The sequence below is a fragment of the Marmota flaviventris genome, chromosome 12, assembly GCF_047511675.1.
Source record: "Marmota flaviventris isolate mMarFla1 chromosome 12, mMarFla1.hap1, whole genome shotgun sequence".
Taxonomy (NCBI): Eukaryota; Metazoa; Chordata; class Mammalia; order Rodentia; family Sciuridae; genus Marmota; species Marmota flaviventris.
In genome coordinates this window covers 79,403,873-79,420,632 of record NC_092509.1, presented here as the reverse complement: position 1 = coordinate 79,420,632, position 16,760 = coordinate 79,403,873, and the positions used below count along the sequence as shown (strand labels likewise).

The following is a 16,760-nucleotide window of genomic DNA, read 5'->3' as shown; positions in this document are numbered from 1 at the left end:
ATTAAGGTATTTTGCTTTTATTTTTATGCTGAGTTTGGAATCTCGTGTGTATTTTTACATTTACAGCCATCTCAGTTCTCACCAGCCACCATTTCAAGTACTTAACCTTTATGACTGATGGATACTATATTGGATAGTGCAGTCCTAGATTGTGAGATGTGGAAATTATGATGTGCTCTTTATATTACATTCTTCTTCCTCTTTTCATAAATAAATATTTGATAGTTTACTCCTTTTGCAGTGTAAATTAGATCTATATTTTGGTTAGGAGTAAAAGTTGTTTAGAGCCTCTAAATATGCAGTTCAAGATTATTGTTTACATACTTACTAAAAACTTCATTTGCAGCACTTGTATTTTTAGGACTAAGCTCTTGATGCCAGGTTTTCTTGGACTTGATAATGTATTGGTAGAATATATCTGGACATGGGCTGATGTTGTGGCTCAGCAGTAGAGTACTCACCTAGCACGTGCAAGGCCCTGGGTTCAGTCCTCAGCACTACATAAAAATAAATAAATAAAGGTATTGCATCTGACTACAGCTAAAAAACTTTTTTAAATTATAAAAAGAATATATCTGGACAACTCCTGAAAGCTCACCTTTTAAGTTGGTGGGGTTAGAAAATTACAGTTTTCAATTAGCTACTACGTTCCTTAACAAGAGAAAAATGTTATGGTTTTGAAAAGGAAGATAACTAGAAGAGTCAGTTATAGTGGTACATGCCTGTAACGCCAACGACTCAGGAGACTGAAGCAGGAGGAGAACAAGTTTGAGACCAGCCTCAACATCATAGTGAGACCCTGTATCAAATTTAAAAGGAATGGAGATGTAGCTCAGTAGTAAAGTGTTCCTGGGTTCAGTCCCTTGTGTCCTGGGGCAGGGCAGGGGGAATAGCTAGATTTTACTGGGCAATAATTGAAATAAATGAAAAGGTACTAGAACTTTAAATTGTAACAAACCATGACCTACAGGCCAACTTGTTTCTCTTATTTGAAGCAATCAGTCTTAGCAATTATCAGCACTTTCAGAAGCAATGGATCAAGTTTCTTTCTGAAATCTTTCTTATTGGTATCACTTTTAGAGCTTGGTAAATTGCTGTGGCTTTCTTGGATGTTCTTAGACTGAAACTAAAGTTTTCTCTTTCAGAATTTGGTGTTCACTTGGCAGAGCTGACTGTAGATCCCCAGGGAGCACTGGCAATCCGTCAGGTGAGTCCAGACTGAAATGATTTACAAGTAACATCCTTTACTTGGTAATGAAACTTTCTTATGGGAAAGAGAAAGAATAAGGCCAATTTAAATAATCTATGATTTAGATTTAGATATGATTCAAATGTATAAAGCCATGTATATGATATGTATGAAAAGTCTTTTTCTTAATGCACTTCTTGGCTTATTCTCTTCACAGCTAGCATCAGTCATCTTGAAACAATACGTGGAAACTCACTGGTGTGCCCAATCAGAAAAGTTTAGGCCTCCTGAAACTACAGAAAGGGTAAGAACAGTTACTTGAGTAGTCTGTAGACAGATATTTGAGTAGCCATCATAAGAGATTGTCAACATTCGTTGACAACATGGAGTGATCAAAAGACTTAAGTAGAAAAGGAGATTGGTGGCTGGCATGGGGGGGGGGCACAATGCTGTAGATAAGAGAACTCAGGTATCAGGCTGGCCTATGTTCAAATACCAGTTTTGCCCTTTACAATCTGTGAGATAATTGGAAACATACTTGACTACTAAGCCTCAATTTACTAAATCTCTAAAATTAGAATTATAATGCCAATTTCAAAGAGCTTGAAAATAAAATAATGTTTCTGCTTTGTGTAGTGCTCTGCAAATATTCTTTGCCCCCAAAAGTATTGAGATACAAATTGTAGAGACACAAAGGCTGCTGGAATCTTCTGCAGTTATGGAAATGTTTTTCTATCTGTGATGTCCAACATAAGAGCTACTTAGCTACTGAGCACTTCAAATATGGCTGACAGGTGTGGTGACACAGGTCTGTAATCCCAGCAACTTGAGAGGCTGAGGCAGGAGGATCACAAGTATGATTCCAGGCTGGGCAACTTAGTGAGACCCTGTGTCGAAAGCAAAAAAAATGGATGGGGATGTAGCTCAGTGATAGAGCACCCCTGGGTTCAATCCCCAGGATCATAAATAAATAAATTAAACAAAATTAAATACTTCCTACTTGAAGTGAAAAACTGAATTTTTAATTTTATTTAATTTTAATTGAAATGGCCACATGTAGCTAATGGCTACTATAATGGACACCATAAGTGTAGAAATCACAGGTAAACTCTCTGAATGAATTATTTGTCAAGTTTATGTGTTGGAGTTTTCTACAGCTATGCAGTTTTTATATTTTTTTCTAACATAGTTCCAAACTGGACTGGGCTCTGCTGATCACCTATAACCTGATCTAATGGCAAGTGGACTTTCCTCCTCTACAGGCAAAAATTGTTATCCGGGAGCTATTGCCCAATGGGTTGAGAGAATCCATAAGCAAAGTGCGCTCCAGTGTGGCCTATGCAGTGTCAGCCATTGCTCACTGGGACTGGCCGGAAGCCTGGCCCCAACTCTTCAACCTGCTCATGGAGATGTTGGTGAGCGGAGACTTAAATGCCGTCCATGGAGCCATGCGTGTGCTGACAGGTACCAGAAGCCTTTTCCTGGTATTGGTACTTGGATTCCAAGTGACAGGAACACTTATAAGAAGCTATGTGTAGAGTAGCCAAGATCAGTAGAATTTGCTACAAATGCTACTTCTTTCTTCTAGTTTTTTATGAGTGCTATTCCTTTCCTAGTTTTTATTTCTACATCTACCCTCCAGCTCCATTGGTTCTTTCTAGAGAATTAAGTTGGCATAGTACTACTTCTACTACCAAACCTTACCACTTAAGGATACAGGAAGCTGGAGGTATAGCTCAGTAGTAGAACACTTGCCTACTATGCACAAGGACCTGAGTTTGAAACCCGCCAGAAAGGATACAGGAATAGCATGGTGATTAAGCAGTCAGATTTGAGGTTCATATTCTGGCTTCACCTTGACTTTTACTCTTCACATGGCATGTAGCTTCTTTGAACCTGAATCTCCTTGTATATAAAATTAAGAGGCTAATAGTGTCTATCTGAAGGAGCGTTTAGTAGTTTAAATGAACTAATCTTTGTAAATTGTTTAGCACAATAACCAACATGTGGTAAACACTCAGCAAGTTTTAGTCATTATGATTTATCATTATTAATATATATTATTTTCCATTTAGCCAGTTGTATATTCTCAATTGATTAGCTTCATTTTTATAGTGATAATGTGGAAAACCATCAGGTAAAAGTGAACTCAAGGGCTTATGTTTTATTGCTTAGTGCAGCCAAGACAAAGTTAAGAATAGTCAAATAGGGCCAGGGATGTGGTTTAGTGATAGAACTTTTTGCCTAGCATGTGTGAGGCCTCAGATTGATCCCCAGCACTACCAAAAAAAGAGAAGAAAAAAAAAAGATATGTCAAATCGGATTTTCTTATAGAAATTTAAGAAATTTTTTTTAATGTGTATATAATCCTGTCATTTAGCCATTTCAGAGAATATGTAATCTTTAGTCTCTTCCCTTTTTTCATTCTAAGAGGTTGATCTTCAGCTTTTACTCCAGGGAGATTTGGTGGATATCTCTTCTGATTAATCTGTCAGTTCCTCCTAGAACCTACTTTCATATATCCTAAGGTGTGGCCCAAGTTTCTCAATCCTTTGCAATTTCTACACTGCTTCCAGTTTACTAAATGAAGTCACTTGGAAATCTTTAAAGAAATTCTTATCACCATCTTGTACTCATCTGTTAGAAATCGTCCTTCCCCTGTTCTACAAGTTCGTGGAAATCCCATCTATATCTTATCTGTTTCTCTGTGACTTGCCAACTTACCTGAAATGTATTCTTACCTGGTTATAATTGCCAGATTCACCCTTTGAATCTCAGTTTAGCAAATGGCATCTAAGCTGAATTTTACTATTTCATGTGATATTAATGGTAGATAATAGATAATATCAATTCCATATCAAAGGCAAATCTATTTCAAAACTCCCTCTTCTCATGCTCCAGCTGCCTTCCCCCTCCCCTTCTTTCTTTGTTGAGAAAGGGGAAGGGAAAAAAATTGTCATGTTGCCCAGGCTGGCATTAAACTGATGATCCTCCTGCCTCAATGTCCCTAATAGCTATAATTATAGGCCTGTGACACCCCCACCACTGGCTTCCAGGCTGCCTTTTTGAACTCCCCATTATATTCTTATTGATTGCTTGCAACAAAGCTTTAGATTTTAGCTCAGATACAAAACAGACTTACCAAAAAGATCAAAAGGTTCCTTGCTCAGATTTTTACTTCCCTTATTTCCCATGCTGGTCCTTTATAATTCATTATTCAGGTGACTTCTCACACTCCTCCTCATGGAATTAGACTTTTTTTTTTTTTTTTTTTTTAAATCAGTGAACCTTTATTTTATTTATTTATATGTGGTGCTGAGAATCTAACCCAGTGCCTCACACATGCTAGACAAGCACTCTGCCACTGAGCCACAGTGGCAGACTTTCAGGATTCTTTATTTACAACATCAGGTTATCAGTTAACATGTATTTTCTACCATGGAAAGGAAGGCTGTTCCTTTCTAATTTTCCATCATAAATTTCAGCTTCTGACAGACCCAAAGAAAAAGGATGGTTTTACATTTATCCTGATTGGAATGCTGAAGAGCCCTTCTTGTACTTTACTAAGGAAATTACTGTTCAATGAGATCACTTTTCTGTCGGCCAAGGGAAAGAACTGGTAGGGAAATTTTTATACTTTTGAAATGGAGTCATCAGACATGGAATGGATTGCAGCCAATCTTCATTCCCAAATCAGTGCTCCAAATATTTGCAAAAGAGGGTAGACTGTATAAGTTCCAACAGCAGAAACTCAGTCATGCATAAAGATAGAAGGACATTAGTATATGGATAGAGAATGGGACTGATTCTCTCAGGGTGTTTGTTTCTTGTTATTGGTACTGTTTGGTTTAGGTTTGGTTTGGGTTTTTTTGAGGTGGAGTCTTGCTGTGTTTCCCTGTTCTTAAGCAATCCTCCTCCTTTAGCCTTCCAAGTAGGTGGAACTACAAACACATGCCACTGTGCCCAGCTTCTCCAGTGTGTACCTGACTCCCTTTAATGAGGCTTCTCAATAATTTATCCATTTATGAAAGAGAATTAACTTCAGGTACAGTGGTACACACTTATAATCTCAGCTACTCAGGAAGCCAAGTTAGAAGAATCTTACATTCTAGTCCCATCTGTGCAATTTAGTGAAAACTTGTCTCAAAATACAAAGGACTGGAGGTCTAGGGCTGTAGCTCAGTGGTAGAGCACTTGCCTACAACATTTGAGGCACTGGGTTTGATCCTTAGCAACACATGGAAAATAAATATATAAAGGTATTGTGTCTATCTACAACTATATATATATATATGATGTATCTCAAGTGTATAGCACCCGTGGGTTCAATCATAGTACCACCAAAAAAGTAGGAAGAGAACTAAGTTTTATGGTTTGAAGGAAATGCAAACATATTGGCAAAGAATTGAAATGTTTGATCAACAAACTAAAACGTTTTCTTTAGTCTCAAGTAAGTTTGGAAATCGAGGTGTTGTTGGTGTCCCAGAGTTTTCCTGACTTGCTGAATGACCTCATAAAAAAATTATTTTTAACTTAAACCTATAAAGTATAAATAAATTGAGACTACTGGGAGAGAAAAAATGTATTAAGTCACTTTATTAGTAGGATTAAGTTGTACTACATTTTTCATAAAGCTTATTAGTGTGTATATGTTGTACTGGGGATTGAACCCAGGGGTGCTCTATCACTGAGCTATATCCCTCGCCCCTTTTTCTTTTTTATTTTGGGGCAGGGACTCACTAAATTACCTGAACTGGCTTCTCGAATGTTTTCCAAATATTAGCTTCATTTTAATACTAATAATTTGGAAAATCATCAGATAAAGTGAACATTTATTGGAACTCAAGGGCTTATATTTTATTATACCACTTAGTAACATGAAATCCAGGGTCCTTTATGCTGTCTTAGTGCATTGTGTATGTTATATTTTTTTGGTTTTTGTTTTTCAAAGTAAAGAAAAAGCTGACTCATACTTCCCTTACCTTCTTCAAGTCTTATTCTACTATGTTTTAAAAGAATGGAGTTGAAGCCTAGTAAATCTGAACATACTTTATTATGTGCATCAGAACAACTTGCCAAGGGAAAAAACTAAAAAGAGGAACAAAGAGACCTCAAAGTGCACCTGAATGTTGACAGGTGGACACAAACTAATACAGAATTTTCTGGTTAACTTCATAAAGACTTTTATGCAGTTCTCTTTCAGATTTCCTTTTAGTATTTATATTAAGGTTTCCTTCTTAATCTCATTTTCCTTAAGGCCATATTGTTCTTTCTTCTTCTTCTAACAAATAATCAATAATTCTCGCTGCTTTTCTTCCCTAGTTAAGGCCACCAGGCCAATGTCCTTATTTGTGTGCTGACTAGGAACCGCTATCTGGAAACAGTTTGGAAATTTCCACACTTAATATCTTTATGAGTAGTTAATTTTTTTTTTTTACAGTACTTTTTTCTTTATAGAGTTCACTCGAGAGGTGACAGACACACAAATGCCACTGGTTGCTCCTGTCATTCTTCCAGAGATGTATAAGATCTTCACCATGGCTGAGGTATGAAATCTCAGCTTCATGATTTCAGAAAAAAGGGCTATTCAGGCTCTGGTCAGCTCTGCCTCTCAGATGGGAGTTTATGGTGTATTTCACTGATATACCTGAAGACTGGAACTGACAACGATCTGGATCAGAATCTAGATTAACCATAGACTTTTCACTCACAACTACAAGGGTAGTCTTTTGATAAAACAATGAAATCACTGAAATATATCTTCATATAGCTCATTTCTAAGTATTTAGTATCTTTATTGATACCTCCCATTGAGGTATTCTACCTAAGCTTGCCTACCTTAGCTAAGGACTTAGAAGTAGTCTTATCACTTCATTGCATAAATAGGTCCTTAATATACTCAGGGTGTGTGTGTGTGTGTGTGTGTGTGTGTGTGTGTGTATTTGATCAATGTGTATATGAATGGTAACTCATTCACAGGAAGATATGAATGCCTAGTGTATAATGTTTTAACCCTGTCCTCCTGTCCTCCTGCCCTCAACCACAATGTGCATATTAACACACCGAGGACTAAGGATGTAGCTCAGTTGATAGAGCATGTGCCAGGCTCTGGGCTCAATCCCCAAGCACCACTAAAAACCAAAAAAAAAAAAAGGGGGCTGGTGGTGGGGCTCAGCGGTAGAGCACTTGCCTGGCATGTGTGAGGCACTGGCTTCGATTCTCAGCACCACATTAAATATATAAATAAAATAAAGGTCTATCAACAACTAAAAAATATATATTTTTTAAAAAAAGGAAAAAGAAATACATTGTTGGGGCTTGATAAATTGTGTTATAAAAATGTATTAAGAATTGTAATGCAAAAAAAGAGAGAGCTCATGTATAATGGCATAATTTGATGTGAACATACTTTATATACAGAGTTACAAAAAATTGTGCTGTGAATGGATAATTATGAGTGTAATGCAGTCCACTATTGTCATGTATGTAAGAAATAAATAAATTTTAAAATTAATTAATTAAATTTTTAAAAAAGAAAGAAATACATTGGTGGGGCTTGGGTTGTGGCTTAGTGGTCGAGTGCTCGCCTGGCATGCATGAGGCGCTGGGTTCAATCCTCAGCACCACATTGTGTCCACCTAAAACTAAAAAATAAATATATATTAAAAAAAAGAAATATATTGGCCATGTTAGGATTTTAAACATTATACAGCTTGATATTTTTAACCAGATCAGACCACAGAGGCTTACATAAAATGTTAATTACAATAAGTTCTAACATTATGATTCTTAATTGTAAATGTCTGCCTCAGATATGAACAATAATATTTCCTATCTGTCCAGGGGATCCAATCTGATGTAAGGATTGATAGTTTTACTTCTAGTCATAGGTTCACACCTCATTACATTCCAATCTCATGTCTGTGCCATAACTGCTTTCCCAGGTATATGGTATTCGAACCCGTTCCCGAGCTGTGGAGATTTTTACCACTTGTGCCCATATGATCTGTAACATGGAGGAGCTAGAAAAGGTAAGTGAGCCTTTGGTAAATAACATATTTCATGCTTATGTTTAAGTTTTTATTAATCCATTACGTCCCATCATCCTATATGTAGGATACCTATAAAAACTTAAATTGAGCGATTTAATATGTGTTCTGTGTATAGGATGATAGAACATAATTAGTTAATGCCTTCCAAAGCAGTGTCTCATTTCATGATACCAGAATTAGAAAGCACACTAACCAATATGCTAGATAGATTTAACATTTGAACTGAATTTTTAAATTTATAGATTAGTTTCCTTTTGTTTCAGTCTTATTTCTTTAAATACTTTACCCTATATCTTTTTCATATTAGAGATATCCTAGAACTTTTCTACATTTTATGATCCTCTTATGAAACAAAGCTAGCTGATAAATACTGATCAAGAGAATTCAAGAAGCAGTTACGGGGCTAGGGTTGTAGCTCAGTGGTAGAATACTTGCCAAGCATGTATGAGGCACTGGGATCAGTCCTCGGCACCACATTTAAAAATAAATAAAGATATTGTGTCCATCTACAACTAAAAATATCTTTTTAAAAAGCACTAGTTCAAAATACATTGTACTGGGCTGGGGATGTGGCTCAAGCGGTAGCGTGCTCACCTGGCATGCGTGCGGCCCGGGTTCGATCCTCAGCACCACATACAAACAAAGATGTTGTGTCCACCAAAAACTAAAAAATAAATATTAAAATTCTCTCTCTCTCTCTCTCTCTCTAAAAAAAAAAAAAAAAAAATCAAAATACATTGTACTGTCATATATAACTAAAAAGAACAAAAATTTTTTTTAAAAAAGAAACTGTTATGAAAAGGTGGCCTTATATAATAGCTTTTAGTAGGGATGTGAGGAAGAACTACAAGTAGTAGTTAAGAAAACATGAAATACTGAAAAACAACCTCCAATGACTTGATACCTATACCTTTCTAATTAGTGGTACTGGGGATCAAATCCAGGGGTGCTGTACCATTGAGCTACACACACAGCCCTTTTATTTTTTATTTTGAGACAGGGTCTCACTGAGTTGCCTAGCCTGGCCTCAAACTTACAATCCTCCTTCCTCAGCCTAACTAGAGCTTTAGATACCTTAAGTCTCCCTTTTTGATGTGGTTATTGATGCCATCCATTAGAGGTTTGTCAGCATTGATTTTGATTTTTGTTATCAGGGTGCAGCCAAAGTCCTGATCTTTCCAGTGGTGCAGCAGTTCACAGAGGCCTTTGTTCAGGCCCTCCAGATACCAGATGGCCCCACATCAGACAGTGGGTTTAAGATGGAGGTCCTAAAGGTAAACATTTACTGCCTATGAGATTTGGAGCTTGATAGTCTGAAATCATTGATTTCTCCTATGTCACTCTTGGGTGTCTTCTCTTAACTTCAGGCAGTGACAGCCCTGGTGAAAAACTTCCCAAAACACATGGTGTCCTCCATGCAGCAGATTCTGCCTATTGTTTGGAACACCCTAACTGAGAGTGCAGCTTTATATCCTTTCCTGAAAGTTTAAGGAACCCACTACCACCTATAGTTGGGAATCTAGCCTTGGGTCTCATATTCATGGGGCTCCACTTTTAAGTGTCCACTCCTAGTGTTGGAATATACGGCATTTTTTGTAGAATATATGTAAAGCAGACTCCAAATTCTATTTCTTTACTCTTCATCATACTTATGTGAGGACTGAAGTGAATTACACAGAGGAAGTAGAAGATCCCGTGGATTCTGATGGTATGTAGTTTATTTGATCTTGACAGAAATCAATTATTGAAAAAAGGGATCTGGAAAAAGAAAAAAGTCAGAGAAAGAAAAAAGCAGTAACTTAGAAGCTTCACTCTTCTAAGTGAGTTTTCTAATAGAGTTTCCTTTCAGTTTTTAGATGTGAAGAATTGAAAATTGACGATCTTTAATCTGTTCTTCATAGGCATTTGCAAAAATCATATAAAGTCATAGAATTTCTGAGTTTGGAAGAGATACCTTAAAAGTCATTTAATCCAGCTACTTCTGGTGTTTTGTTTAGTTTAATTTTGAAGTCCAGATGATGATGTTTTCATTTCTGTTTTAATATTTGATTCACCAGTATTTTTTACTTGAAAAACCAAAGGATATTTGATATCCTCAAAGTTCTTTGACTCTTCAGCCTCTTCTACCAATTCCCTTAGGAACTGGCAACTGCTTGCAATATTTCTTAATTTACAAAGATAATGTAGTTGATTTCCAGTATATGTGCTTTTCTTTTGCTTTCTTATCACTAACTTCTTCTCTTGTGTATTTCCTATAGGTGAAGTCCTGGGCTTTGAAAATCTCGTCTTTAGTATTTTTGAATTTGTCCATGCCCTCCTAGAAAATAGCAAATTCAAAAGCACTGTTAAGAAAGCTTTGCCTGAGTTGATTTACTATATTATTCTGTACATGCAAATCACTGAGGAGCAGGTAAATAATACTTGGAAGAAAGTTACCAGCAGGCATTTGGAAAGTGCAGCTTTTTGGTGAATGCAGGCCTTGATCAAGGAAATGCTTTCTTTCTAAAGATAGACACTAAGAGAATAACTTCATGTGAAGTTCTGGGAAAGTTTTGACATCATTTTATTGCCAAATCCTTGGGTATTGAGGAGTTTTTAATCAATTCCTATATTAGGTAATTGGGCTTTCTGAACACTTTTTGCATTAGGAAAATCTCTGTAAAAACCACTAAACCAAAGATCCTGGTATCTAGGAGAAACTGTTCCTTCAATATAAATAATAGAAAGTAGTAATCAGATTATTCACCTGTTGGTCTTTAAAACTGGGAGTGGCAGGGGAAGCATTGAAGAATAAGATAATACCTCTCATAGAAAACAGCACAAAAATTGACATGATTTTTATATTCAATATCCCATCAGACCTATTATATTCAAGAAACTGACTTATCAAAGAATAATAGCTAAGTGGCAATAACAGCAAGTAATCTCCCAAATTCTAAAATGAGATCTGGTAGAGAGCAGTAGCCATTGCTACAAACCTTGAATGTAAGAATTTGTTTCTCTTTAAAAAAAAAAAAAAAAAAAAAGACTTTTTGAGGCTTATAATTTTGTTAAGTAATAGGCTAAAGTCTTCATATCTTTGTTGATGAAAAGAAGGAACATGTGAACCAGATTGGTAGCCCAACGAAAACATAATTTTATCATCTTTTCAGATTAAAGTGTGGACAGCCAACCCCCAGCAGTTTGTAGAAGATGAAGATGATGATACTTTCTCCTATACTGTTAGAATTGCAGCTCAAGACCTATTGCTGGTAAGAGAGTCACCTTGATACTTCAACCAAATAATCCTCCTCCGTCACTTGAGGGTTTCCTCCTCTTCCTAGACATCTAACCCAAGGTGAGCAGTACTGTTGAGCAGCTTTATCTCAGACATTTTTGTGAATACAAGAGAGCTTTTCAAATGAAGCTTGAGACTCAGAAATTCCAAAATTGTTTCTACTAGTTCTGATTCACCAGTAGATATTAGATATAAGAATTGTGCAGAGGATGCTGGGTGCAGTGACATATGCGAGTAATCCCAGCAACTCTGGAAGAGGCAGAAGCAGGAAGGTGGCAAGTTCAAGGCCAACCTAGGCACTTAGCAGGACCTTGTCCCAAAATAAAATAAAAGGGCTGAGATGTAGCTCAGTGATGAAGTGTCCCTGGGTTCAATCCCTAGTACAAAAGAAAAAAAAATTGTGTAGAGGATAACATGCTAATTGAGTAAGAGTAGTCAAATAAGGAACATTATTTTTACTTTAAGCTGCCTTTGTCAAGACTATAGTGTAATCCAGAGGTTGACAAACAAACAAAAAATGCTGAGATGGACATCCAAACATCTGTTTATGTTTTCTTCTGCTCTACTGACTAAAAGCATGGAGTTCTCTCTAGACTGGAACACTATGAAGAAACTGCCACTTGCTTCCTATTAGGTAGGAGGTTTCTTGGTGAAATCTCTTTTTATAATTACTTCTTTTCTTTTTTTAGACAAGGTCTTACTAAGATGCCCAGGCTGGCCTCAAACTTGCAATCCTTCTGCCTCAGCGTCCCAAGTTGCTGAGATTACAAGCATGTGCCACTACACTTAATATTTCTTAAGGCACCTACGAAAGATTATACTCTTTTTCAATTAATAGAGTAACCTTTCCATCATTAGGTTCCTAGAGAATAAATATCTCCTCCTTTGTCATCCAAAGCTGAATCTGTCATTCTTACTTTAGCTCTGCTGAACATAGCCTAAGGAAGCAACTAGTTAGGCTTAAAATGCACTGTAGAAAAATAAGTATTCTTAGCCAGGAATTCCTAGCCAAGTCACTGTAATCCCAGCAATCTGGAAGCTTAGCTAGGAGGGCCACAAGTTTGAGGCAGCCTCAGCAATTTAGCGATTCCCTAAACAACTTAGCAAGACTCTGTCTCAAGATTTAAGAAAAGGACCAGGGATATATAACTCAGTGGTTACTATGCTCCTGGGTTCAATCTCCAGTATCAAACAAACAAACAAAAATATTCTTTTATTTCCATTAGAGACCCTTAAAACTAATGGAGTCACTTTTTTTGGTGGGGAGGATTGAACTCAGGGACAGTTTACCACTGATCTACAATAATGCCCCAGCCCAGGCCCCCCCACACACTTTTTTTTTTTTTTTTGAAACAAGGTCTCACTAAATTGCCCAGCCTGACCTCAAACTTCCAAACCTCCTGCCTCAGTCTTCCAAGTTGCTGAAATTATAGGCATGCGTCACTTTGCCTAGCTTGTAGTCACATTTTTAATACACCTAATCTGAGTTTAGTGTGTACATGTGAAAGAATTTGAACCATTCATTTCTAGCAGTCTTGATTAAAGCAGTTTGCAGTTAAAATGCTTGGACTGCACACACAGATTTATTAGCCCTTCTCTTCTTTCCCTAGGCTGTGGCCACAGATTTCCAGAATGAGAGTGCAGCAGCTCTGGCTGCAGCAGCCACTAGGCATTTACAAGAAGCTGAGCAAACCAAAAGCAGTGGCACTGAGCACTGGTAAGAGCGAGCGGCAAACACGTAATTTAAGGACCTGTTTGGGGCCTCAGATCTGAGACAAACAAATCCTTGCTTTGAGTCATCTATTCTAAAGCAGTTCTTCCCAACCATAAAATAATTGGTTTTTTATCCCTATTTAAATATCCTTGAAAGGAAGGGCTTTTATATTGTTTCTAACTGGGGGGGGGGGGAGTCTGTCATTAAATTTCATTTTCTTTTCAGTATAATTTAATAATAGCTTTTAGATTGGAAGGGCAGATAAATTGCCCTTTTGGATCAGATTTTGCTGGAATGCCCTTTTCTGAATCTTCTTTCTCAAATATTTGTGGGTTTTAGCAGTTTGTTTTACCAGGCTCTGCTATTCCTCTCACAGGTGGAAGATCCATGAGGCCTGCATGCTTGCCTTAGGCTCAGTGAAGTCCATTATCACGGACAGTGTGAAAAATGGCAGGATCCATTTTGACATGCATGGGTTCCTAACCAATGTCATCCTTGCTGACCTCAACCTCTCAGGTATGTTTCAATATGTCTAGGATTCTGAAAGCTCTTTAGACCTATCATCAATTCATTTATATTTTATTTAAATAGGTAGGCCAAGCATTTTTATGTCCTTTGGATGAAAATCTTTGCACCCTAGAGTTTGAACTAATTCATACCCCTAAAATAGGCCAGAGACATGAGTTCAGGATTCACCTACTAAGGGACTAATTACCATTGCTTTTCCTCCCTTGAATTAGCTCTTCCATTCACTGCTGCTTTTCCTCCCAGTTAGCCCTTCCATTTATGGCTGCTTTTGGCATTTTGAATGGAATGCAAATCTGGTTGTTATGCCTTCAGAACTCTGGCTTGAGTTCTGCTCTCATTAATAAGTCCCAAATGCGGGGCTGGGGTTGTAGCTCAGTCATGTAAAAATAAATAAATAAATAGGTGGCTGGGGCTGTAGTTCAGTGGTACAGCAACACCTGCCTCGCACATGTGAGGCACTGGGTTCGATCCTCAGCACCACATAAAAATAAATAAATAAAGATGTTTTGTCCAGCTACAACTAAAGAAAGAAAAGTAAATAAAATAAAGGTATTGTGTCCATCTACAACAAAAAATATTTAATAATGAGTCCAAAATGCCAGTTAGGCTCATTCTTCCTGTTTGTTTCCTGTCATTTTTCTCAAACTATTTTCTTGGACTGTGTCTAGATAATTGGCATAGCTGTTTGCTCCTTTCTCAATCCATCACTTGACTGTTGTTCATAGGATAGCACTGGGAATAGCTTACATCATTTGAAAACATTCCTCTCTGTTACTGTCTATCTGTTAGTTAATCTCTTACAGAATATCTCATCCCCATCTCTTTCATTCTTTGATTCATGGGATTAAAATCATTGTCCATCCATAGCTCAGATCTATTGGATGTATCTTGTTTCCCTCTGCACTTGTCATATACTACATTATATTGTAGTTAATGAGGAGAGAAGAACTCATGTCATTGTATCCCAGAATGCCTTGCCATATAGTAAGCATTTTCCATGACTTAATTTAAATGAAAGTATCAGGATTTTTCAAATACATCAGCATAGTCAGCATTTGAAAAAGGCTCGATATTTATCGTTTTGTGAATCCTGCCTATAGCTAAAAGATTTTCTATAACTAGCCAAACTTTTGGGTCTCAGGACCCCTTTATATACTGAAAAATTATCAGTCCCCAAGAGATTTTTGTATGGGTTTTATTGATAAACAAAAAAACCCAAGGTCAAATGTTTTTTCTGGTAATGTGGAAGCTAAACCACAATAAAGTGGGGAAGGGCAAGAATTCAGTAGATTAGACAAAGGGGATCAAAAGAAAGAGGAGGGATAGGAATAGGAAAGACAGTAGAATAAATCTAACATAATTTTCCTATGTACACATATGAAAATATTTGAATGAATCCTACCATCATGCCTGCCCACAAGAATGGGGTCCTAATTAAAATCCCATGCTTGAAGAATGGAGGATCTTTGGATTGGGCAAAGGGGAGGTTGGGGAGGGGTTTTAAGGGTAGGAAAGATGGTGTGAGGAGATGGACATCATTATCCTAGGTACATGTATGATTGCACAAATGGTGTATCTCTACACAGTACTCAACCAGAAAATTGAATTGTTGCACTCTATTTGTGTATGATGAATTGAAATGCATTCTGCTGTGGTGTACTACTAAGTAGAACAAATAAAAGGATAATAATGAGGAAAACATTTTTTTTTTTTTGATACATCAAAAATTAAAACAGGGATGTTCTGCTTGTATACATTTCATCATTTGTCAGACCTATGATCTCACATATCATACAATCTATGGAAAACTTCACTGTACATTGTAAAAGAATGACAGTGAAAAGGTAAATTAATGTTTAGTATTGCTGAAAAAAATGTTTTTAACTTTAGGAGTCGCCAGGAGCTCCTCGTCTGTATTTTGAGAATTTCTGGTTGATAGTAAATAAAATATTATATAATTCTTTTACTAATTTCTTATGATATTTTCAATAGCTCCTCTCAGTTATTTTTGTACGAGTAACTAAGTTAAGCCCTATAACAGGCTTAATAAGTGTAGTCTTTTTAAGCAGTGATAATGGGCAGGAAGTTATAATCTTTGTACCAGTGATAGGAATCCAAACAAAATACACAACATGTAAGAAAGCTGAAGACAATCACAGTGGCTCAGAGACAGGATTATCTTGGCCCAAGAGAGAATACAAGAAAATATGCCAGCTTGGTATAATATAAGTAAAGCACCAAAGTGCTAAAGTAAGATGTGAGTTGCTAGGGAAGGATGTGTGCTTGAGTTTAGGAGGCATAAAGGGAGATGGTAGGGAGACTTGAATGCTGTGCTGACTGAGGTGGTCTTATTTGGTGGACGGAATTTACTGGCGGGTTATAAATGGAAAAATGACCTGATTAGAACTATATAATGATACAATGTTATAGTAGGAAGAAAATGGCAATGGAGAATGTAGTTCGAAAATGAGTAGAGCAGGTAATAAATAGTGAGAGCTAGGGATGGGAACTAGAATGGTAAAGTCTTTTTTAAATTTCAGAATATTCAAGATCTACTTTGCCAATAGTGAGAAGTGAAACTGGGAAATTGATTCCGCAACATAGGTCACATATTTGCATTTACTTTATGAGATCATGCTTTTTCTTTCAAAGAAGTTGTATATATTATGTAGCATCCTGTTATTTGTGGACATTCAAGGAGTGGAGTTGGGAGGCACAAAGGGTATGTAACCCCAACTTTCATTGTCCAACCCATAATTGCTCTTTTTCCCAGTGTCTCCTTTCCTCCTGGGTCGGGCACTTTGGGCTGCCAGTCGGTTCACTGTTGCTATGTCTCCTGAACTGATCCAGCAGTTCCTACAAGCAACAGTTAGTGGTCTTCATGAGTCACAACCTCCATCAGTTCGAATTTCTGCTGTGAGAGCCATCTGGGGGTAAGTATACTACCCTAGGGTGAGGTTTCTGTTTGTTTGTTTGTTTGTTTTGGTACTGGGAATTTAA

At 37.0% G+C, this 16,760-nt stretch overlaps 1 protein-coding gene across 2 annotated transcripts in view; it reads left to right on the top strand.

Annotated features, from left to right (window-relative positions):
- Ipo9 (importin 9) overlaps positions 1-16,760 on the top strand; it is a 58,862-nt gene that overhangs the window by 15,540 nt on the left and 26,562 nt on the right. For both annotated transcript variants that reach the window (XM_027945584.2, XM_027945585.2), the window contains exons 2-14: positions 1,146-1,207; positions 1,407-1,493; positions 2,452-2,653; positions 6,647-6,735; positions 8,134-8,220; positions 9,396-9,515; positions 9,609-9,709; positions 9,891-9,949; positions 10,500-10,651; positions 11,394-11,492; positions 13,129-13,235; positions 13,609-13,748; positions 16,534-16,693. In XM_027945584.2, coding sequence (XP_027801385.1) covers positions 1,146-1,207; positions 1,407-1,493; positions 2,452-2,653; positions 6,647-6,735; positions 8,134-8,220; positions 9,396-9,515; positions 9,609-9,709; positions 9,891-9,949; positions 10,500-10,651; positions 11,394-11,492; positions 13,129-13,235; positions 13,609-13,748; positions 16,534-16,693 — 1,465 coding nt within the window. The remainder of the gene's footprint in view (positions 1-1,145; positions 1,208-1,406; positions 1,494-2,451; positions 2,654-6,646; positions 6,736-8,133; positions 8,221-9,395; positions 9,516-9,608; positions 9,710-9,890; positions 9,950-10,499; positions 10,652-11,393; positions 11,493-13,128; positions 13,236-13,608; positions 13,749-16,533; positions 16,694-16,760) is intronic.